General features: G+C 38.6%; 2 protein-coding genes across 6 annotated transcripts in view; one reads left to right on the plus strand and one right to left on the minus strand.

Moving 5' to 3' along the window:
• Positions 1 to 15,544, plus strand: part of LOC110960919 (tubulin polymerization-promoting protein) — a 19,660-nt gene extending 4,116 nt beyond the window's left edge. For 2 of the 4 annotated variants that reach the window (XM_022208334.2, XM_022208333.2), the window contains exons 2-5: positions 4,964 to 5,044; positions 5,603 to 5,941; positions 11,965 to 12,118; positions 13,424 to 15,544. In XM_022208334.2, coding sequence (XP_022064026.1) covers positions 5,031 to 5,044; positions 5,603 to 5,941; positions 11,965 to 12,118; positions 13,424 to 13,633 — 717 coding nt within the window. In that variant the 5' untranslated portion in view covers positions 4,964 to 5,030 and the 3' untranslated portion in view covers positions 13,634 to 15,544. Of the gene's footprint in view, positions 1 to 2,875; positions 2,900 to 2,921; positions 3,118 to 4,963; positions 5,045 to 5,602; positions 5,942 to 11,964; positions 12,119 to 13,423 lie in introns of those variants that run through there. The other 2 variants (XM_051956826.1, XM_022208332.2) reach the window with 2 other exon arrangements.
• Positions 14,027 to 23,336, minus strand: cep72 (centrosomal protein 72). Of its 2 annotated transcripts, XR_002596332.2 has the most exons (15): positions 23,215 to 23,336; positions 22,896 to 23,023; positions 21,476 to 21,668; positions 21,294 to 21,402; positions 20,115 to 20,260; positions 19,981 to 20,033; positions 19,859 to 19,901; positions 18,928 to 19,122; positions 18,653 to 18,834; positions 18,452 to 18,545; positions 18,185 to 18,363; positions 17,967 to 18,093; positions 16,434 to 16,545; positions 16,139 to 16,282; positions 14,027 to 15,728 (listed from the first exon to the last, which is right to left on the minus strand). XR_002596332.2 is itself a non-coding variant. In XM_022208331.2 (14 exons), the coding sequence occupies exons 1-14, from the start codon at positions 23,288 to 23,290 to the stop codon at positions 16,222 to 16,224; spliced, it is 1,698 nt and encodes a 565-aa protein (XP_022064023.2). In that variant the 5' UTR covers positions 23,291 to 23,336; the 3' UTR covers positions 14,027 to 16,221. The 2 variants fall into 2 exon arrangements, 1 of the variants encoding a protein (XP_022064023.2); XM_022208331.2 differs by having other exon boundaries at positions 14,027 to 16,282.
• Between the last annotated feature and the right edge of the window lie 456 nt (positions 23,337 to 23,792).

Below are 23,792 nucleotides of genomic sequence, written 5' to 3' on the forward strand. Positions count from 1 at the left end.
TTTCCTTCACATCAGCGAGGAAACTTGGCCAAAAACGACACAAATAACCCACATTTAGTTTCATCTCGGTATGTGTTCCGCTTCACTCAGTACAGTGTTAATGACCTCTCTCTTATTTCTTGAACATGATGTGGTCTGAGGAGGCTTGTTGTACTGCGGAGTTCGCCTCTTGAAACCACTGACAATAAATTGGAGGAGCAGAGTGAAAAGATGCCTTTGTTTCGCATGGATTTTGCTGCTGTCACCGAAGCACAAAGGAAAACACACAGCGAGAAGCTACTCTATTGAAAGGATCCCCACTGAAAGTAAAGTCAATAATAACGATGGAAGCTCAGTCTGGAAGCCGCTGGATAAAACTGAACCCGACAACATCAAAACTTACACCACAGGAAAGTAGAGATGTTCTGTTTTGGGTTTTCATAACTGTAAAAACACATTTTCCTCCAGTTGCATCACAGTACAATATTACTGATAATAAAGTGAGCTCATAGTGGAACAACAAGAGCTGCAACCAATGATTATTTTCTTTGTTTATTAGTCTGTTGATTATTATTTTTTTGACTAACTGATTAGCTGTTCGGTCAGTGCTTCCCAAAGCTCAATATTCCATGTCTTGTTTTGTCCACAACCCAAAGATATTAAGTTTACTGTTATAGAGGAGGAAAGCTAACAGGAAATATTCTAATTTTTGAAGCTGGAATTACAAACATTTTGACTGTTTTTCTCAAAAAAAAACTATTCATTATCATTAAAAACGATGATTCAAAGACAGTATGTTTAGAGCCATGATTCATTCCTCAATAAAAAACTGACTATAATTTGACAATTAACTGTTTTATTCATTATCAAGCAGAAATGGAGAAAAAACTCTGCATCTTTTCTTTCTTTTTGAATTTTAGCTTATAGTGAATATATTTTGTAAATGAAACATATTTATAACTAATCGATTTTTCCAAAAAGAAAAACAAAATCTGCTTGAGGCTATTTGGAAGGAAACAAACTGCATTACGTCTTGTATAAGTATGATGAAAAGGTGTATATGGATAGGTTTAAGTCAAGGAAGAACAAGAAGACAACACTTGACTAAAGGAAAAAACATGAGACACACAATAGATATAAGGAAACATACAACAGAAAACTGGTGTATTGTAATGGAAAGTAATGACAATCTGGTTATAGTAAACTAGATTCGCATAACTATATTATTGTAGTTATGTGGATACTGTTGTGACCAGTATTTGCAAAATGTATCAGGGTAGAGCCTGAAAGAAAAATTCACTTTCTTCATTTGAGACATTACTTTTATGATCAAAACAAATTCTCTGTTTGTTTTTGGTTTCTTGTCTAAGATAAACAAACTCATCACACATCTATTTTTGCCGGCAGATGCGTAGGAGTGGAGCAGACTCCTGCAAAAATCCATTTATTTACAACGTTTTGTTTGTAGATCTTCATCAGGCAAATGATTTGTTACACAGAGAAGCCATGTTAAACAGGGAGTGGCTGTAACTCCACCATGACAATCTCCAGTAACTTACAAAAAGTTAGAAAAACTCTGGAAGCTAATTTTCCAGTTGTATATACATATTTTGAGATTGTGATTGGGGGTTTTAAGCATTAATATCATACTGTTTGTCTCATTTTATAGACACAATGTGTTGTATGTTTATGATTAGAACTAATCCATGACAAATGCTATTGGTTGTGGAGTTACAGCCACTCCCTGTTTAAGATTCTCATCTTTTTGGTACCAAATCATTTACCTAATGAAGATATACCGCTGAAATGTTTGCAAATAACTGCATTTTTACAAGTTAGATGGTGTACAGGAGTCTGATAGAAGCTTTTCGGCTCCTTGTCCAGCCATTTCCTGTTTTTTGTAAGCTACAAGTGATAGATAAAGGCATGAATAGGTAGGTTTAATTTGGTAGACGTATGCAGTGCTGAAACTATTATCAAACTCAGAACTCAGTATTGAATTTATATCTATTGGCATCTCTAACCAATAGGATTGTACTGCCTGGCAATTCCAAAGTATGAGAACATAATCAGTCTTTTAATTCTTGCTTCTTCTCCAGCAGGGTCCAGATTCTGGTTTGCAGTCCTGTAAATCCTGAGCGTCTCTTAAAACACTTATTTTTATTTTTTCATGAGGAGGGCTGCAACTAATGCTTACTTTCATTTTCGATTAATCTGTTAATCGTTTTATTGGTTAAACAGCTAATTGTTTGGTCTATAAAATGAGTTCGAGATGGCAAATATTTTGTCCAACGCCCAAAGATGTTTGATTTACTGTCATAGAGGAGGAACGAAACTAGAAAATATTAATCATTTTAAGCTGGAATGAGAGAGTTAAGTCCTTTTATTCTTAGAAAAATCACCCGAACCAATTAATCAATGCTAAAAAATAGTTGCCGTTTAATCTCTCAGTTGTTTGTAAGTGTGATTTAAAGCAGGATATTGCAGATTCATGGACTGCCTTTCTGTTCTTCTGCGTGGTACTATAATTCTAGTTTACATTGTACTCCACTGGCGATACACTGAGGCTTCAGCAACCTCAATAACTCCATCTCGATTGTGTTGGCCTGCGTCCTCGATGACATATGACTACAGAATCCATCAATAGTGGTACTCTGCGACGTCGCCATGTGTGTGAAGAAATGGCCATGGCTCAGACAGAGACAATGGCTGCCCAGTGTCCATAGTTCTGAATGCCATTATTCATACACATTAATAATCTCCTTTTTTCCCCCCAAAGAATGCTGATTATAATGGCTTTATGGAGGGTCAATTTTGTATTTGACTTTTGTATGTATTTAAGTGTTGACTGTACTTCGTGAGGTCACAGTTGCGATTGTTGGGCGCAGGGTCGAGAAAACAAAACCCGTCGCCGCTGGGGGTGAGTGAAAGGACTTTACTGGCAACTTGAGGGAGCTGATGAAACTTTGTTAGCCAGAGCAGGCGGCGTAGTGGACGGGGCAGCGCTTCTCTGGCTGGTTTGGGTGTTTTTAAAGCAGTAGAGAGTTTAGCGACCATAAAAATAGTTTCAGGATGGTCTTCGCCGTGGCAACACACTTTCTTTAAGGATGCGTTGCTGATTATGGGAACAGCTGAGAGGTGAGCAGAGACTTGATGCAGGATTGTCTTTCTAGAAACAAATGCGAGGCTTTTACTGCTTTTTCTTTTTTGTGCGATTATGTGAGCTTAAAAGAAGAAATGTTGCTGCTGCTGGATGCAATCCTGGATGATGTGTTTAGAGAGAAATCCCAGAATGAATGAAGTCATCCGGAGCAAGAGGGAGAAGTGAAGTCAGAGCACAGCAGACAGATGTAGCCTGAAAAGATGTGTCAAGACAAACAACACAACGTACAGCAGCTACAAGAGAGTAATTTGATGGTAGTGACGATAAGGAAGATTTGGATCTTGCTCCTTTTGAAGCTGGAAGTTTTCATCGAATGCTTCTCAGTGTGAATTAAATTAGATGTTACGCCATAATCAGGGCTGCAACTGACAATTATTTTCACTGTTGTTTCATCTCTAGATTATTTTCTTGATTAATCAATTAGTTGTTTGGACTATAAAATGAAAAAAAAGTCTTTTTTTTTTTTGGTTGGTTCACAACCCAAAGATATTCAGTTTGCTCTCATAGAGGAAGAAAGAAACCAGAAAATAGTCACATTTAAGAAGCTGAAATGAGACAATTCAGAATTTTTGGTGATTATTTGAATAGTTGAGAGTGAATTGATTAATTGATTATTCATTGCAACTGTGGGAGGATTAAAAATAGTGATTTAAAGTGAGTGTATTATGTTTAAAGCTGTGATTAATCCCTGAACAGAAAAATATTGGACTAAAATTTTAAATAACTAAGTCAATTATCAAGCAAAAATTGGAAAATATTTCTGGTTCGTCTCTTCCTTGTTGCCGTGCATCTTTATCGTTTATAAAATTAATATAACTTGGGGTTTGTCCACAACCCAAAGATAGTTAGTTTTCTTTCACAAAGGGGAAAAGAAACTGGAAAACATTCACATTTTTGTATCACAAAATTTTGACTTCTGTTTTTGAATGGCTCAAACTGGTTATCAAAAATAATTGGTGACTAATTTAATAGTGACCTCATTCATTAACCGTTACAATTCTGGGAACTACATGATTAATATTAACAGTTTAAAGCGAGTTTAATATGTCTGAAGCTGTAACTAGTTCCTCAACAGAATATTCATTGGCTCTGATTTTGACAATTACCTGTTTAAAGTCAGTTATGGAGCAAAAATGGAAAATGCTATTTGGGTTCTAGTTTTTATTCCTTGTTTTACTTTAGCTTAGACTTTATCTTTTATAAACTGAATAAATTTTGGGTTTTGTCCACAACTGAAATATAGTCAGTTTACTGTCGTAAAAGAGGAAAGAAACCAGAAAATACTCACATTTACAAAGCTGGAATTTAACTATTTTGACATTTTTTCTTAAAAAATATACTCAACTGGATTAATTAATTGTCAGAATTGTCAGTTATTAATGTGTTGAATATTTTCTCAATTAATCGGTTAGTTGTTTGGTCTATAAAAACTCAGAAAATGGGGGAAAATCTCGATCAGTGTTTCCTAATATTGGCAAATGTTTCGTTCACAGCCCAAAGCCGTGTCATGGAGGAGGAAAGAAACCAGAAAATGTACAAATTTAAGAAGCCAGATTCATAGATTTTGTACTTTTTTCTCAATAAATAAATAAAACTGATTCTTACTTCATCAAAACACTTGACGATTAATTAAATAGTCGACAACTAGTCGATTAATCATTGCAGCTTTAGCTGTAATTAACTGTGTTTATATTGGCACAGTGAGGAGGAGCTGGTGGAATATTGCACTGATGCAATGATGTGTTAATTCCTTTAATTCGATGCTTCCCTCTGTCATCTGCACAGACACGTTGCTCACCTCCTCTCTCATCTTTTCCACAGCACAAAGAGAAAACAAAAGCCAGCTAATCCGAGCACTACACAGAGGAAAGCAAACTCCTGCACAAGCATGGCAGACCACAAGTAAGTTTCAACATCATCTACCGTATACGATGAACCTCTAATTCTTATTTTGTGTTTTACTTCAAATACCAACGCCTCTCTTGCTTCTTGATTTGTAGGCCTTTGAATTCCACAGAGATCTATTTATAACTTTCACCTCTGTGCCAGAACACGTAACACATCTGCCCATTCACAGGCAGCCGGAGCACAGAAACACGGTCTGATCCTGTCCATATTACAAAAAGAGAGACAAAAATTCGGCAAGCTGGGTCTTGACCTTAAGGCGTGCTGCCTTTCTGCAGAAGAAGTTGTCCGTTACAAGTTATGCAGAACAGATCAGATGTATGACTGTTGAAAATCCTGTTCTTCCCTCATGGTGTCCAGGCGTTGGCTATGACTGCATTTCTCCTTTAGCTATTGATTTCAATTGAATGCATGAACCTTTCTTGCAAATTTAATAGGAATTCTTTCGTGTTGCTACTTGTGGAGCCAATAAACGCTACAGCAGCGACTACCGCTCTCGAATTACTGCCAATTATTTAGTTCTATCTTATTTTGTTTTGTTTTTTTCCATTGCAGAGACAACATAGATGACTTCAAAGTCCAGACGGCGAAGCATCCCAACATGAGCTCGGCCCCTTTACGGCCGCATAGCGACACACAGTCCAAAGACCGGACCTCCAAAAGGCTTTCCACTGAATCTAACGGGACCAGCGACGGAGGTGTGGGCTCGTCCACGCCGGTGGAGGTGACCGCCTTGGAGGAGTCGTTTCGACGCTTCGCCATCCACGGTGACACTCGCGCCACTGGCAAGGACATGCACGGCAAGAACTGGTCCAAACTGTGCAAGGACTGCGGCGTGATCGACGGCAAGAACATCACCCTCACTGACGTGGACATCGTCTTCAGCAAAGTCAAGTAAGAAAGGCACCGACATGACTTGTCTTCCATTGTCTAGTTGCTTTAGTTGACCTTAATTAACCTCACAACATCTCAAGATCTCTACAAGATCTCATGACAGGAGTGCCGTTAAAAAACTGTCCTTTGACTATATAGATCGGAGTGTTGAAAAGTGCAAATATGACAGACTTATGACTGAAAATTGGAGCAGAAATTAATGACAAAGGCTATTTCTATTCTGTTTCAGTAGAGGTAATTAACCTTTTGAACCCTCAAATGTGTTGTCTGGCTTAGAGGCAAGTTTTGTTTAAAAACAACTGGTAAAATTAGACATTTATTAGAGGCAGAAACTGAAAGATTGATCAGATTTTTTACTTACCCGTGGTTCTTGAGTTAATTATGTACAGTTCTGTGGTTGATGTGAACCAAATCTAACATTAAAATAGTGAAAAAAGTTGCAAAACAGATCCTGTGAAAAATTAAAAATTCCGCGCTCATCAGCACAATTGAGAAGTGACTCAGCTGCGACTAACAGACAAAAATAAGGGCCTTTTCTGCAGAAGTGCACTCTGCGATTACACAAAACAGAGAGGAGAAAAGTAATTTAGAGAGACTGAGAGGAAAATAAAACATACTTGATCAATAAAATAAATGCAGCATGGCTCAAAAATGGTGCACAGAGGAGCAAATTTTTGGAAGATGCATTCAGTATGGAGAAACCTCTTTGTACAGTCGATGTGTGTAGAAATGTAAAACATACCTAGTTTATAGAGGATGTGAAAATGCAAGTAGATACCAACAGCATGTAGAGCCACCATTTTTTGCAGTAATTTTAACACCGGTAGGCACTGCTTGATGATTGAAGTTTTTTCAAATTTGGTAGAACAAATAGTTAGATAATATAACTTTTGCCTTTTCTTTTAGTGTGTGTTTTATGGCATTAGAGCTGCACAGAAATATTTCTACATTTCTCATCATGGTTGTTTTTTTTCCATAGAGGTGCAGGACTTTAGATTGTAGTGAAAAATGTTCCCACAGTGGGTAAAAAATGTTACAGCAGCTCCCAGAAACTACTGCTTAGGGACTCACTGGTGTTATTTTAGCTCACAGTCAAGTAAAACAGGCAGCGACCTTTCTGTACCAGAACTGATCTCACAGAAGGACCAGTAAAATCTGGCTGAATGTCGGAGTGCAGGCGGTGCAGTCTGTTAACTAAAGCTTCAATGGAGCCTGGAAAATGAAGTCAGTGATGATTGTCGGTTTATAAAGCCACCATCATGTTAGCAGCAACTCTAAAACATGCTTTTCTGTCGTTGACTGGGATGAAGCTAACTATCAGAAACAGCAGCCAGAGCAAAAGGCCAGTGTGGCTCATCTTCTGTTTCCTCGGGCTGCTCTGATTCATCCTCTGCAGTTTGATTTAAATGAAGTACAGTCCAACATTAAGCTGTGACCTCAATATTAGCTGACAACTGGAGGAAAACTTCTCATCTGCACAGCTGTGTTTACTGAGCGAGTATCTGCAAACTCTTTGGGCTGATAGCACCTTGACAGATTAGTGCGCATATCATCTACGCCACACGGAGAATCTGTTTTGCTCTGACACAGTGAGCTGAATACGCTTGTGTGTAGCAGAACGGAGTAAATCTGGAGTAAAAAGGGCGACACGGCTTTTACAGTGTGGGTTTGTGTGGCTTTGCGCATGGTTATTTTGGAGATTTCATTCATACGCAGAGCGGCTTTGAATTTTTTTTTTTATCCCGGCTGCATGAATTGAATAAGGATTATTCTGCTACACGGCACCAGAATGGTGAAGAATGACTGGAAGCTACTTGTCATCGTGCCTTGCTGCAGCAGCAGAGAGGCCGCGAAAAAGGGCTGCTTGGGAATCTCATCCTGATTTACAGGATTTTCCATCCTCTGCTCGCGCATCACTGTACTTCAATCTCAGTCATTTTCTGTACACACTTAGATGTAAGAGATTCCAAAATGGTTTTTAATGGTATTTTACTGTTGATTCTATTTTTATTACAGCCGTGGTCAGTGTTCTACTACTAGCAACAAAAAGTACAGTAAAACCTAAGGTATGTGAAAGGAACTGAAATGCACCTTTAAGTTTTCTGAATTAAAACTCACAAGTAGATGTTATAGAATATACAAACATCCTGCTGCATACCTACAAACCGTAAACTCCATTACTATGGCTTTAGATGCTGGAGAATGAATGCATGTTTAGAATTTCACACTTTTTCAAGCATAATCCATAGCATTCCTACACACAAAAAGGGTGGAGAACATCTTCTGAGTCATTCAAACGGATCCTAACACGAGCACCACCACTTCACATTCACTATTGCATGCTGAAGGATGTTTGAAATAGGATTTAGCTGCTTGAAAAAACAATGCAGAAACAATAAATTTTGCAGAGTGCATAAAAAGGAGCTGCACAGGTCTTTGATCCACACCTTTGTGTGATTGGCATTAAGAAAGTTCACTCAAGGGTCATTGCTCTTAACCCTTAAATGCCCACCGTGAGTTCTACTCAAGGTACTCAAGCTCTACTATATCAGCCAAAGGCTGCAAGCAGTGATTAGTTTCATTGTGGATTAATTTTTTGATTATCTTTTTAATTAATCAATTAGTTGTTTTGCCTATAAAATGTCATAAAATGGAGAAAATGTCAGCCTAAGATGACACCCAATAATGCCTTGTTGTGTGCAAAACTCGAGTACATTTAGTTTACGATTTATATACTAATAATAAAAATAGAAACATTCACATTTAAGAAACTACAGTCAAAGAATTTGGACTTTCCTTTATTCAAATTTACAATTAATAATCGATTATCAATATAGTTGGCGGTGACCTTAATAGCTGGCAAGTGTTGATTAATTGTTGCAGCTCTATATCAGACTCAGTCTAATTCATAAATTTAATTTCATGAGGTATTCATCTGGTATTCCTCAAACTGATGGTCTCTAAAACAATGTTGTTAAAAAAAGCATTACTTTTCCATAGTTTTTTAGCGATATATGTATCTATGTAAAGCTTTTTGAATGATGCTGCAGCAACTGGGCTACAAGTGTGACGCAAAACAGCATTTTCTCAGAGAACGAGATTGTCAGAGTGAATAAAGGGCAGAACTGTCCAATTCGTCCATTTAAGCCCCTTCCAGACATGCACTTCCTTCCATTTATCTAATGGCAACTAGACTTGTCTGCTTCATGTCTGATTGAGCACTTTGGTCATGTTTCTGCACAAGTCTTGATGCCAATCTCACTAGGTCGGATCTCGTAACGTTTCTTTATCACTTTCAACATGACGTAAGTCTGAACCTGATTCAGTTACACAAGCTGATAAGCATGCACAACCGACATACTACGAATTGAGTTGTATGAAGTGATTTTAAGAGTTTTTTCTACATTTCAGCACCAATATTGGTTCAAAAACATCACAGAGAGCAAAAGACAGGTTGCAGTCTCAGTCACCGTGCAATTTCACATCCACTACAAGCTAAAAAGCTCTTTAAAATGAAGCTTCATTACAATGAAGGCTAAAGTCTGCAGTATAACAGGTCAGATTAATGACACTCACCAATAACAAATGTAATCCAGGCTTCACAAAAAAGGCGCTGAAGTTTCGTTTGTTGCTTCCAGCTGTTTGTAGAAATCTTTCAAGTGAGCTTTTTAAATAGCTGCAGCATAAAACAGCAGCAAGAGAGAGAATTGTGTGCATTTACGCAAATTGAACAATAGCAGTGACTTCATGAATTACTTAGAATTATAAATTATTTCCGACATGGAGACAGGATTGATCAGGATCTAACAGCTCAGTCACGGTGTATACGCTGCAGTTAAACTATTAGTTACATAGAGGTCGTCCTCCATCACAGCTATTTGGGCATTTTTATATCACTGTTGCTAAAGTATTAGTTAAAATATCCTCAGTGTTTAGAAATTAATCATAAATAAATTGCACCGTAGCTCTCTCCATCACTGTGGTGTTTTTTTCTGAATGAATACGTAAGAAATGTTAATATAAAAGTGAACTACGACCGAACGCCGTCACTTAAACAGATTTATGAAGCAGAAATGGTCCCGTTTTGAAAGGGGTCCCAAGAGAAATGAGGTGCAGGCAACCATAAGGGGTCAGCGGTAAAATGGTGTTTGAAAAAGTCTGCATGCATTTAAGGGTTAAATATGTGCTAACACCTGAACACTCCTTCAGTATTTCAGCTGTCACTTGTTACTGTAAACCAACATTCTTGTATTTGTCAAGTATCTCTCGGTTCTTGAGTCACCCACATCAACACCTTCACTGTTGGCATGGCAATGGGTGTTTGTATTTACAAAGGTTTTTCTTGGCACGACTAGAGAGAGTGAGAGCTTAAAGCTGACTGTGGGACCGAGGCGTGTTTACATCCTGCTCTGCTGGTGAGCAATATTTAGAAATGTGCAAACAATATGCTGCAGCCACTACAGGGGTTTAAGGAACAAGAGCAGGTTCTTCGGTAGGTAGTTCAGTAAGGCATTTTTAACCAGATTCCCAGCTCCAGAGTGAGTTGAGGAGGACAGTACAGTAAAATCTATGCAAAGCATGTGGTGTGTGCCCACTTCAGAGCTACCCACAGGATATAAAGTGGCACAGTACTGGGGGAGGGGCTCATTTTCATAGACTCCAGGCATGACTGAGCAATAGGGAGGAGGGGGAGGGTTGACTCTCATGCCAGAGATGCAGTTTGCTTTTAATCATCGTCAAAGCTCTTTACTTGCACACGAAAAAATTAAACATCCTAATGAGCAACTGGCTAATCGCAGCACGGCTGAATGAGTCATTGTTTGTTCTGGAGGTAGTTCTGGAAGCTCGAAGCCAGAACAAGTATGGATGAGGTAGAAATCTGGCGTGGATTAATTAATTAGCATCTTACGGTGGCTTTGGTTGCATTTCCTCATCAGCGATCATGAAACAGCCGACTACTGTAGCCCATCTTGTGCTGCAGATGGTTGAAGTATGTAAACAGACAGCAGATCCGACTAAAATTAGGACTTGCCCTCTAACCTTCATCCCGTTTCCCCTCATCTCCACCTCCTTGGATTCTGATTCGCTGTTTATTTACATGGCATAGCCTTTTGTTTGCTTTGGGGAACTGTTGGGAGATGTGCAGAAGAGACACAGTTATCTTCTTAGGACAGCTGAAAGTCCAGTTCCCCCCCCCCCAAGTGACAATACGCAGTGTTGAACCGACGCAGAGCTCTCAGATGCTCGGCACTGATGGATCACCCAAACAAAACCAGTCGCAGAACCAGTCGAATTAATAATAAACCCAAACATCTCTGTTTACTGTAGCTGGTTGCTATGGCAGCAGGTTGCCCGGGGAGACCGTAGGCTTTATGGGCCGTTGTTTAGGTGATTTATCACCACGGCGATGGCTGTTTGTGTTTGTGTTACTATGCACTTTTAACATGGAAGTGAAACAGGCAAGTGGCCAGTTAAACAACTGGAGCACTCTCACAGGGAGGGTGATGGATGATGATGATCCGCCGTGTCTTATTTTCAGCGCCTGATCTTATAAATGAGAATACGGTGATTCACAATTACCCTTTCAGGTGCTTAGTTGCATTCAGCAGGTCCAAGTGTCCCCATTGGAATCAGAAAATAGTGATGTCTGAGTATGATGGACGATGTAAAGACACGGTCTCGAATACAGTCTGCAGCTGCGAGTCTGTGGAGTTGCTCAGACGACACTTCAGCACTGGAACGCGCCGTGATCCAAACAGTGAAGGTTTTCTCATTGTTTATCCCAGCAGGATACCATCTCCAAGCTGTGTCATACATCTGCCACGATGAAGATATCACACATGGCTTTGTGTACACTACCGTCGACGGTCTTTTTAACCCTTCAAGCCGCAAACCCTGCTGATAAAGCAGACCTTAATATAGCATTTTCATCCCCAGTTGAGCAGATAAATCTGTCGAGGTTTTAAGGCTCCACACTGTGACAAGTGTTTTGACTTAAGCTCCTCTTTCCTCCTACGTTTCAGGAAGAAATCCTGCCGCACCATCACTTTTGACGAGTTCAAGATGGCGCTGGGGGAGCTGGCCAGGAAGAAGTATAAGGAGAAGAGCGGAGAGGAGGCCGAGGCCGAGGTCTTCAAGCTGATCGAGGGGAAGGCGCCGATCATCGCGGGAGTCACAGTAAGATTTGTTTTTTTAAGATTTGCAAGATTCACATCAGAGGGGGTGTACTGGGAAGCCTGAATAATAGGTTATCGAGATATGTTGAGCTTAAAGTGACAGATTTTAGCAACCTGCACAGCTAACCTTCTACAGAGGAGGTTCTATGCAAAATTTGGGATTTTAAATGAGCTTTTCCTGATGATTCACATCTGAAGGAATTCATTACATCTGCAAACCTGCATGCTAACCATGCCAGGGAAGGAATCCGTGAAGTTACAGTAAGTTATTTCCATGTTTTCTTCATTGAGGGACCATGTCAGGCATAAATATGCTTCTTTATGTTTAAATTATGAAGTTTAAGAGATCCAATGTGCACCTGTCACAGGTACTGCCACTAATAGAACACAGATTAGAAAACTGAGCAGTCTGTTCGTATCTACCAAGGAGAGTATTCAATCAAGAGCATTAATTTCACTGTGATATGGCAAAAAAGCTACAAATATTTCAGTGTCGCTTTCACTGAGGGACAGTGTCAGGCATAAATGCACTTCTTTATGTTCAATGAATGATGTTTAGAAGTTCCAAAGTGCAGTTGTCACAAGTACTGCAGCTAATAGAACAGAGTAGAAAACTGAACAGTCTATTGGTATTTGCCAAGGAGAATATTCAATCAATAGCATTGATTTCACTTTAGCCAAAAACTTCAATTATTTCAACGTATCGTTCATTTAGGGACAGTATCAGACCTAAACAAGACGACATGGTCATCAATATCCCCCGCCACATGTGATGTCTATGAGTCTATATCCAAAATAGTGATCAAGGGCCATAACTCTGTTAAATATTATCGCACAGGTGTCATTTTCGAACTTGATCAAGGTGTCCATGGTGTGAAGCTACACACTAAATTTCGTAATCCTAGCTGTAATAGTTTCCGAGAAAAGCTGTCCCCTTCATCTCGGACGGACGGACGGAGGCCAAACCTATATCCCCCTTTTCCACTTCGTGGAGGTGGGGGATAATAAACTTCTTCATGTTTAAAAGAATGATGTTTAAAAGCTCCAGTGTGCAGCAGTCTCGTTACAAAATAAGCAGCTGCATTTAGAGTGCAGGTGGTAAAATAAATATATTAAATTACAGCATAAACAGTTTTCTGCCAGCATTCCTCTCTTGCCTCATTGCAGTGACAGCGCTTTTATATTCATCACAACCACCGTCATGATGCCCGTTATTTCTGTTTTTAGATTCTATGCTAAACTCATTTTCTAGTTCATTTATTGTGTTTGTTTTACCTGCGATCACAGCTTGAGTGTTTCCCCACAGAGAGCCGTGGCTTCCCCGACAGTGAGCCGCCTCACGGACACCACCAAGTTTACAGGATCGCACAAGGAGCGTTTCGACGACACCGGCCGCGGGAAGGGTAAGGCGGGCCGAGTGGACGTAGTCGACACTTCAGGATACGTCTCGGGATACAAACATCAAGGGTCCTACGAGAAGAAAGTGAACAAACCCACCGCGGGCAGACCCATGTGAGGTGCGTAGGTCAGGAGATAAACATTTGACTTAGGATGATTTTCTATTTAAAAAAAGAAGAAAAAAAAGAGTACTCCTAGAAAGCACAAAAGAATAGGATTTCATATATTTTTCCCACCCATCTATTCTGTGTGTATGTGAGAGAGAGATGTTTTTGAGTTCCTCTCTTTGTGAAGTGTGAGAACTGGAAAACTGTTTACATCTATTTTTACAAAGTTCATCACCAGCTGGTACATTCCTGTCTGATAGCGAGTTACTGCCAAACACTGAGGACAACAAACGAGAGAAACCGCTCCGCTATGAATATTGAAGCTTTGTTGTTACGATAGGGCCTTATAATAAATAGAGCACAATGAACACGATGCCAAGAAAAACAAAAGTGGGACAACAGGATGATGAATTCTCAACATTGCACTTTTTAATGGAAATTCCCACATAAAGCCGTATTTAAATTTGTTTTGCAGTTTCAAAGATAATTGGCACACGTTTTTGACATATATAGATATCATTGATGTTTATTTCCTTTGAAAACTTACATTGTGGACTCCATCTTCGGTGTTAATTGTTTGTCTGCCATCTGCTCGTCAACTGTTGAGTCTTTGCAAAATCTGCTGTTCGTCTTTTTAATTAATTTATAAGCTCACACTGTCATTTGAATAATTTGCCTTCAGCTCAGACCAATAAAACACACTAAGGTTTTTCTGTCAAATCGGTTCAAAAGTAGTTTTTGTGACTTGTGTCATATCTTTATGCTTTTGTGAAGATTCAAAGCATTTAAAAGCAAAGTCCTCCTGTGCAAATCTCAATGGATCTGCCCTTAACTCTGAAACAAAATCTATTTTCTCTTAAACTCTCATTTCCCAGACTCTAATTTTACACAGTCCATTTTCCTAACATGCATCTTGAGCACTAAATTGGTGAATTAAGCTGAAAACAGAAGCTCTAACCACAGTAGATGAGCTCAGTTGTACAAGATTGTATTTTTAACATTTTATCATTTCCTCATCAGATTTCTATACAGTAGTTCTAATATATTTGTGGTAAGATTGTGTATATTCTAAAAAGTTTCAGCCACATGGCTCAATTTAAGACACTGGCTTCATGTTTTTTCTTTATTGCTGTACTTTGTGCATGTTATATATATTGCATTTGATTCAGAAGCATATAGAAGACAGTAGGAGTTTGTCATTATCTTTTACCGGAATTGCCGTGCCTGCTGTGAGGACAGACTACTGGACGGACATCAATATTTCCTCGCTAAAAAAAAAAACATTAAGTGATTGAAATTGCGGGATCATGACGAAATCTTGCTTGAAATCAATACTTGTACGTGTACAAAGTCAGCTTTCCTCTAATGCTGTTAATATTTGTCTGTTGATGAAGATTTAGAGTATTTCTTTTGTGTGGGTACTGTCATCCAAGGCACAAATTTAACAAAAAATAAACCAGGGTTTTAATGTTTCCTCGCATACGGTATCGGATAAAGGGAAAATTGCAAACAAGTAATATACTTTTGTACAATATTTTTCCAAACATGATGACAGTTTGATGTCACTTCTACGACCTGTAGCCTCAGCTGATGAAGAATCATGCATCAAGTGCAAAACTAGCAGCTATCAGTGTGTTAGTTTTCGTCCGCTGCAGTAGCTTTTGATCTGTTTTCTGTGCTTAATGCCAAATACTGTGCACCTTTAATGTGGAAGAACAATATTGTCTTTTTTTCAAATAACTCTTAATGTACTATTGTGCCCCAGTGCATGCAGTGTGCTATTTCTTTGTTTTTGTTCTTTAGGTCTCTTAAAAGTGTGTTCATGATTTGTAGTGCATTATTGAAAATAAAATAAAATTTAAAAAAAAACAAAAACCTCCAGAATCTCCACTGAGGAGGTTCTGGGGTTATCTGTCAAAACATGTGTAGCATTCTTCTGTCTTTTTTCTGAATCACTGTGAAACTCCACACCGGTAGCACCAACCAGTGACCTGTAACATTCACATTAAAAACAACATTCAGTTTGTGTAGAATCCAAATTCTAACCTGGTCTCGCCAGGCCTTGTTTGCGAGAGGAAAGTGCATGCGTGTGTGCAGTTCTGGAGCCTGAAGGCAGAGGTATAAATAAAGTCACAGTGCAGCTGGAATCTAGATGCATTCACTCCACTGCAGCATACAAAGCAGATGGACACAAAATTGACCTAAAAAGAAAACAAAAACAGCGGAGAGAGACAATCTTGCCAGGAAATACATTCTGACCTTCTCGCTAACATTTTTTCCCCTAAAATCATTTGTTAACAGCACTGACACACACTTACATACAAAGTTTCATGAATGGATTGCCTTTCTCTTCTTACTGTTTACATCCATCAAACGCAGCCTATACATTTTTTTTGTTGAATATTAAACACTTAATTCATCAAAAGGGCTGAGAACTGAACACACACATTAAAAATGTACGCTGCAGTGGTATAAATAAAGTCAAAATGAATTAAAACAGTCAATAGCTGCTGCACCTTGTGCTAATATGATGCTTGGCATACTCTTGCTTTGATATTTTTTTTCATCTTGGAGTGCATCTCTGCAGTCAAATTCTGCTTTAATGTTCGCCACTTCCCTTCAGCTCAGCCAGCAAACACTCGTTGGTCGCCACCAGGGACCTGCAGCACAAACACAGACGCATTCAAGTCACATAAACAACCGACTAAGAGTCTGATTCAGATTTGAGATAACACGACCATACCCGCACTGTGGGTGTGTTGACACAGCAAAAAACACGGTGTCAGCACAAAGATGGCAGCAGCCTTTTACCTGTGGCTTTCTTGCAGCATATTTGACAGCTCTTTGACGTTCTCGGCCTCCTGCACTTTCTTCCTCAGACCCTCGATCTCTTTTCTGAGCTCCTCCACTTCTGTCTGGGCCTCTAAGGATGAGGAAAAACAAACTATAATATTTAACACTAAAAACAGCATTGATTTCTGTACAAAATTACTCTAATATTAAATGACTTCAAACTGTATTGAACAATCAAAACCAATACTTTGGACAGAGTATATTGAAAATACAGGCCCTAAAGTAGAAACTCAGTTCAACAAAAGTGAATACACCTGTGATAACCAACACTAAACGGAGAGCCTCATGATTTCCATTTGGCCTACTTGCATTAAATTGGTTATAAAATGAGCTGTAAACTCTCTCAGTTTTGAACCTATGGACTGCATGTCTACATCCTGGCTTCACATGGAAAGAAAAGTAAGATTGTGAGACTTCACGAAGACGGAAAAGAACACAAGAAGACAAATGATCAAGTAAAAATCAGTAGAAACACAGCTGTAGCAGTAATCAGGAGGTACAGAAGGAGCCATAATCAGAGCTGCAAGGGTTGTCCTCCTAAAATCACACCACAGACAGTGAACTACTTTCACAATCTAGCTCTGAAAAACAGATGGGTAGCTGCTTCACATTTGACACGGGTTATCAATTAAAGTTTCCACAACAGCTCAGACAATGTAAGGAGCACTGCTTAGTGTAACTCTAGAAAAGCCCTTGCTAGCTAGTATGACATTAAACTGCAAGATCAAACTTTGCTAACGAACGCCAAATGAAGCATGATAAATATTCAGAGCACATTCTTTGGTCAGATGAAGATAAATTTGTTGGACTCGGAGCCCAGCATGTTTGGTGTGAGCCTGACCAGGACTACCAGAATGAATGCATAGTCCTGACAGTGAAGCACACAGAATGTGATGATATGGGGCAACGAGTGCAAAAGATGTTGGGGAGATGGCATTTACAGATACGCCATGAATGTCTGTGGATAAATCATGGTCAGCAGAAGTTTGGCAGATGAGGAATACTGCAGCATGAGAACCATCCACAGCAAAAAGCAAAAAAAAAAAACTATTTTAAAAAAGTAAAACTGCGAACTGTCATCTGAGTTGAATCCAAAAAAACCACACTTGGTTAATTTACAGAGAAAGACAGAGCAACACAACCCTTCCAGCAAAAAGAGGCTAAAAAAAGACTAAAGAATGGCAGATCATCTCTCCTGAAACTTGGTATCCTCCATTCTGAGGAGTCTGTCATCAAAAATAAAGACAGACATGCCAAGTATTGAAAGAATTGCACTGAGTTCCTACTGTGGGGCCTGCATTTTTAGTGCAGTACATCTAAACTGTTAGTTTTAAATCTGACATAAGAACAAAGACTCCACTGTTCAACTTCAAAGTGATGCAATTATTAGAAGGTGATACAATTCTGAGTAATTTGACATTTAAGTGATATTGCCTAGGGGTGTCCTCAGTTCTGCCGTGTGATATATCTCCTCCTGGCATTAACACCCACCTCTGATCTGAGTAATAGGCGAGCTCTTCATCATGGACTTGAGATATTGACGTTCTAACTTGATGAGCTGTTTCTGCAGAGCAACATTTTCCTCCAACACGATCCTCAGCTGCTCGTTTAATGTGCCCTGCGTTAGAGTTAGCACAGTGAATAAGAAGTGCTCTTGTCGACACTGTCACAGTCTCATACAACTTAAAATTGCTTATTTTTTAACTCACGACTGCTGTGCGAGCTTCCTCCAGCTGAGCAGAAAGGTTACGAACTTCAGACTTGTGCTCTTCCTCTCGCACCGTCGCCTGAAAACTCAGTGCGTCAGCCTCCCGTCTTAAGGTCCTGACCTCAGCTTCCCGACTGGAAATATCGCTCTCCATCATCGAGAGGATCTGCACCGCCTGAGCTGGAGCCCAAAATAGAAGACGATGAGAAGGCATTCATTATCTCAGGCTCCTATAATCAGATACCACATTACTTAATGACAAGCTCACATAGGAAGTTGTTGTTATGATGCAGCGATCTCTCTCCTGTCCAGTGTTTGTCCACGAGGTTGAGGAGCATCTCCAGAGGCTTCCTGTAGCTGCCCTGAGAGGAGGAAGTCAGAAAAACTGCAGGCTGATATGCGAGAAAATGAATGAGGAACGATTCATGAGTCAGTGTGCAGATTTGAAGGGACCTAATCAACTGCAAACCCTTTTTTTCTTGTCGGCTTGTTGCGGCTGACTGGAGCCCTCTTCTGTCTTGTTGAAGCTGGAGTAGGTCAGTCGTGGGGGATGTAAGATGGGGTTGGAGGGGTCGGACAGATTCAAAGCAGGACGTCTTGGACTGGGAGGTCTGATGTTACTAAATGAAGAGCTATGACGTTGGCTTTGATCTGGAAATGACACATTAAAGTGAAATTTAGTAATGTGGGTGCGTATAATGTCTAGACAAGCTCTTTTGTGGAGCACAGAAATGTAATTCTTACCAGGATTTGGGGTAAAATGGCCCTTGGCTGCATGTCTGCTTTGTTTGGACGAGTCCTTCTGCTTTTGTTTTCCAGACACAGGTTTCTCTATGTACGGGCCAAAGGACACTTTCGGTCTTTCAGCCACTTTCGTTGAGGTAGAGGTTTTATTATGAGAAGGTTCTTTCACCTGCAGCCCTTTGTACTCAGTGTTATCTGGTGAATTATAAACATCATAAAGAAACACGCTTATTAATTAATCAACCTTTGACAGGTACACCGTGATAAATATGAATAGAAAGTGGCTTCTGTCTCCACCTAGTGGCTGATAGACACATAGTCAACAACTGATCAATTACACTGGGGACAATTACTGTAATTAAGTGCTCTTTCATTATCTGTGTCAGGAAAAGTTCGCTTTTTCTAATCACAAAATCAAAATGAATTTATTACATCATCATTACAAAATTCATTTTTTTAAATAAATTGCTCATAACTCATGATTTGTGTGTTCCATTAGTAAGAATGAAAGCAGAGAAAATCACAAATCACAAAAACAACAAGTATTTGCACACAAAAAGGGCTGCAGTTAACAATTATTTTTCAATTTTGAATAATCTGTTGGTTGCTTTCTCAATTTATCAAGCTGTTTGGTCTTTAAAATGTCAGAAAATGTTGAAAAATGTCAATCACCCAAGATGACAAATATCTTGTCTTGTCCAAAAAACATTCAATTTATTGTCATGGAGGAGGAAAAGAAAAATCATACTTAAGAAGCTAAAATCAGAGAATATAGACATTTTTTTTCTAACATAATTATTGAAACTAGTCATCAAAATGACTGACAACTAATTAACCAACTGGATAATCATTGTAGTTTCAGAGACAAATAACTTTATATTTCTAATGGACTTTCTGCACACAGAGACAAAAAGACAATCTGTAAACTCACCATTTTTGGTGGGGGGATACCTGAGGATGGATTTTGCCGTTTCCTGAAAAGAACAGCACAGTTATTTTAAATTATAAATATTCTACTGCTAATAAAGTTTGACCTGGACTCAGATAAAATACCTGTTTTGGAGTTGAACTCCTTTGTTGTGTAAAATCTTCTGAATCTGTGAGTTCTGAAATTAACAAAAGTTAAACCTAATTAAACTGGTTTGGTTTTGATTTGAGAGATCAGCTGGCGGACTTTGATTTCTTACCCTCTGCTTCCTTGTGAAATGAGACGGTTTCACTTTGGCCTCTGTGGTTTGTCTCAACAAAGTTCAACACAATATCTTGGCTGTCAGTCAGGAGTGAAAGTCTCTTGGTTAAGCGGTTGACTAAAGCCAGCCTCTGATTGCTGCTTCTGGGAAAACAAACACAAGACAGCAAAGATACAAATGAAGCAGGCAGCATAAAGGAATAAAATCAGGGTTACAACACGTTTAAAGTTATATATTATTCAACGTGTGAATACTACTGCCAGATTTGCAGAGCAGTAAGCAGAAGTCTGGAAAATGGGGAAGAAAACACAGATTTAGCCAATAAACATCTCTGTACCTGTAGTTTATCACTTCTGCCAGACAAACACATGCTTCAAATACACAAAAGATGATCAGTTTAAAAGTAAACTTTTATTTGTGGGTTTACCTGAGCTTTTAAGTCCTCCATCTACCTCACTGTGTCACCACATCTTGTTCTTACTAACTCTGCTATTCTGTTACATCTGATCAGTAAATAGCCCTGTGATTGGTTAAAATCTCTGGATTGTCTCCAGCCTGACCTCTAAATTAAAAAAATGAAAAGAGGAAATGTTATTTATAACCTGAATTGCCTTGCCAAGGTTCTCCAACAATACCAGAGCAGCTACGTACGGCCATTATGCACGATTGTGGCTATTTATAGCGCCCATATCAATAATTAATCCGTGTGCCTGCAAACTATTATTACTATTGTCAAATGGATGATTAATTTTTTGCTCAGATTGAATCAAGGCTTTGCAAACTGCTTCTTAGTTCAGGATCAAATTAAACAGTCATTAACTCGGGGGAATAATGGCTCAGACGTAAATAAAGTAACAAAGATTAAATCATTCACTCATAAATGATTTAAAATTGGGTTTGTGAATGCTTGTTTGATTGAACAGCAAAACTAATAACAGTATCAGAGATATGACCTCTCTTATTTTATATTTAATCTCCGTCTCATCAATTCTAAAGCAAATATCAAGAAAACTGTGTGTTCGCCTGGTCTGAAATTAATCTAAATTCTGTCATAAACAGCAGTTTATGTCTGCAAAATTGCAAACGCGGATCTGTACCCATATCTTAAGTTGACATTTCCATCTATTAGAACAAGCTGAAACTCGCCGAAGTTTAAGCATTTTATATTTAACATACTTTTGATCTTCTGTTGGATTCAGAGAGGAGCTCTTCTGCTGAGGAAGAACGTCAGAGGAGAACTGCAGTATGGCAGCTTTGCGTTCGGTGTCTCGGACTGAACAGCCATCTGGAAAGCAATAAAAAAACATTTATTATTACTAAAACCTGAGATGAGAGAAGCACATTCTGCTATGTCTTACCGAGCTTGCGCAGGCTGGGCATGGCGTGCACCAGATAAGGCCGGTAGTGAGGGTAATTTCTCGTCAGAGGGTTGAGCCTGAGGTCCAGCTCTTTCAAAGCCTTCAGCTCAAACAGCACTTCCACCTCTTCAAGGGAAGGTATGCGGTTATTGTAGAGGATCAGCCTCTCCAGCATCTTCAAGTGTTGCACCCCCTGAAAAGAAAACGGCAAAGTTTAAGTAATTAGTTAACAGTGAGTGTATCTGCCAATGAAATCTGCTACAAAAATGTGGGAAAAAGCATGCTGGGGTGAGCAAAGTGTGTTATCAGAATCACTTTCCATTCTTTCAATGTGTTAGTGTGTATCTTTTAAGAGTTACAGTACCTAAAAAAAAGTTTTCACCCTCCTTGGAAGCTTGACTTTCATTTTACCCTTCATATTTCTAATTAATTGGCATTACTTTGTGGAAGTTTGTTTTCTCTTTGATATGAACGAATCTGTATTTGGGAATGAGCCAAATTTATTTGATCATAATACAATGTTGACAGCAATCAATGTGGAAACTTATAAGGAGGGTGAATATTTGATATTGTTATTATATAGCTTTTTACAATGTTAATTTTACAAACAAAAGAAAAAACAGGCATTAAAGCAACCTATTAAACTCCAAAAAGCCTCCAGCTATGTCCTTTCTGCTCTTGCTGTACAGCCCAAAAACATGTAAAAAAATTGCATTTCAATTTTAAGATTCTAAATGTTCTATGAAAACAAATGGCAGGCTTCATTTTGGGGAAGCATGTATTAAATTATCCCCCCAAAAATTTGATATTTGATGGAATGATACAGCCATAAAAAGCCACTTAACTGAAAAAAAATGTTCTTGTAGCTTATGTCATGCAGAAATGATATAATAATAATAAAGTCAAGGCCAAAATTGATCATAGCCATGACATTTTTGGACTTTTTTAGTAATTTTATATTGACCAAAAAGATTCTTCTGGCTGGAAATGACATAAACAAGTGACAAAAGATGGTAAGACATTATGTTACAGAATTTAATGATCAACATTATTTATTTGTTAGAGTCTTTTTTTTTTCTTTCTTTTTTTCTTTTTTACATTTTTATCAACTATAACAGCTGGTTGACTAATGTGGAGTCAAATAAAGGCTTTCACACATTTTATTGAGAAAGAGTATGAATAATTTTGGAATTTATCAGCAAAAATGTAAAACAACAACAACAACAACAACAACAACAGAGAAACAGTTGAAATTCATCGTTAACATTTCTAACACAACCACTTATCATGTGTTTACGTCATTTTCAGGAAAAAGAAGAATTTGTAATCAAATTTAAATTCACTCTCAATCAAAATTTGGCATGATTATGAATAATTATGGGTCTCAATTGTGACTGCTAAATTATAACCTGGAACAAACCTGAACAGAAACCAGCGCATTGCAGGACAGATCCAGAGACTTCAGACGGACAAAGTTGTTCAGAGCTTTTCCCAGATGTCTGATCTTCTCTTCAAACGTCCCTGGAAGGCTCAAAGACCGAACATCACCTGTTAAAAAGACAGAAAACCCAGCATTACTTGTTTGCTTTGGAGCAGGTGACAGTTGATGCTATGCTAGCTTGTTAGCTTAGCCACGGATGCTGAGGCCCTGCGGGAGTAACAAGCAGTTTTCTTCTTAACTTTCTGCTTTAACTGATATTTTATAGCATTTAACATTTATATTAGGGTAATAGTATTACCGAGACAGGGGTGTTTAAGCTGTAATCTGTCTCGGATCCACTGCTCTGTTAATGTTGTCAAACACTCCGCCGCCATACTTTTCGAACTTTTGCTGCCTTCAGTGACCGTCTGAAAAACGAACACCTCCAGTTTCTGACCCGAAGAGGCTTCCTTCAGAGTCCTGACTGGCACAAGAGTAGATTTCAGTTGATTTGTTACCTTAAATATTTGGAATTTGTGCCAAAAAGATGTCATATGCATCTTTAAAGAAGGTACTACCTCAAATAAAATAAATAAAATAAGACAGAAGAGTAATTCATGATTGTATGTGTTAACTCTGCAGGGAATATATTAGCAGAGAAAAAAAGGATCTGCTGGAGTTATATTAATATTTAGAAGCAATGCAGAATGACTAAGAGTTTTACTGCATTATATTCTATGACATTCATTCATTCATTCAATTTTCATTTAAACTAGAAATACACTGATACATGCAGGCCCTAAGTAAGAAATTTAAAGACATACAAATGAGAAACTTTAATAGCAATAACAATCAAACTTTCCTGAGGAAGGATGCCCATACAATGTCCAAATTAAA

Source organism: Acanthochromis polyacanthus, chromosome 12, assembly GCF_021347895.1.
Source record: "Acanthochromis polyacanthus isolate Apoly-LR-REF ecotype Palm Island chromosome 12, KAUST_Apoly_ChrSc, whole genome shotgun sequence".
In the NCBI taxonomy this organism is placed as follows: Eukaryota; Metazoa; Chordata; class Actinopteri; family Pomacentridae; genus Acanthochromis; species Acanthochromis polyacanthus.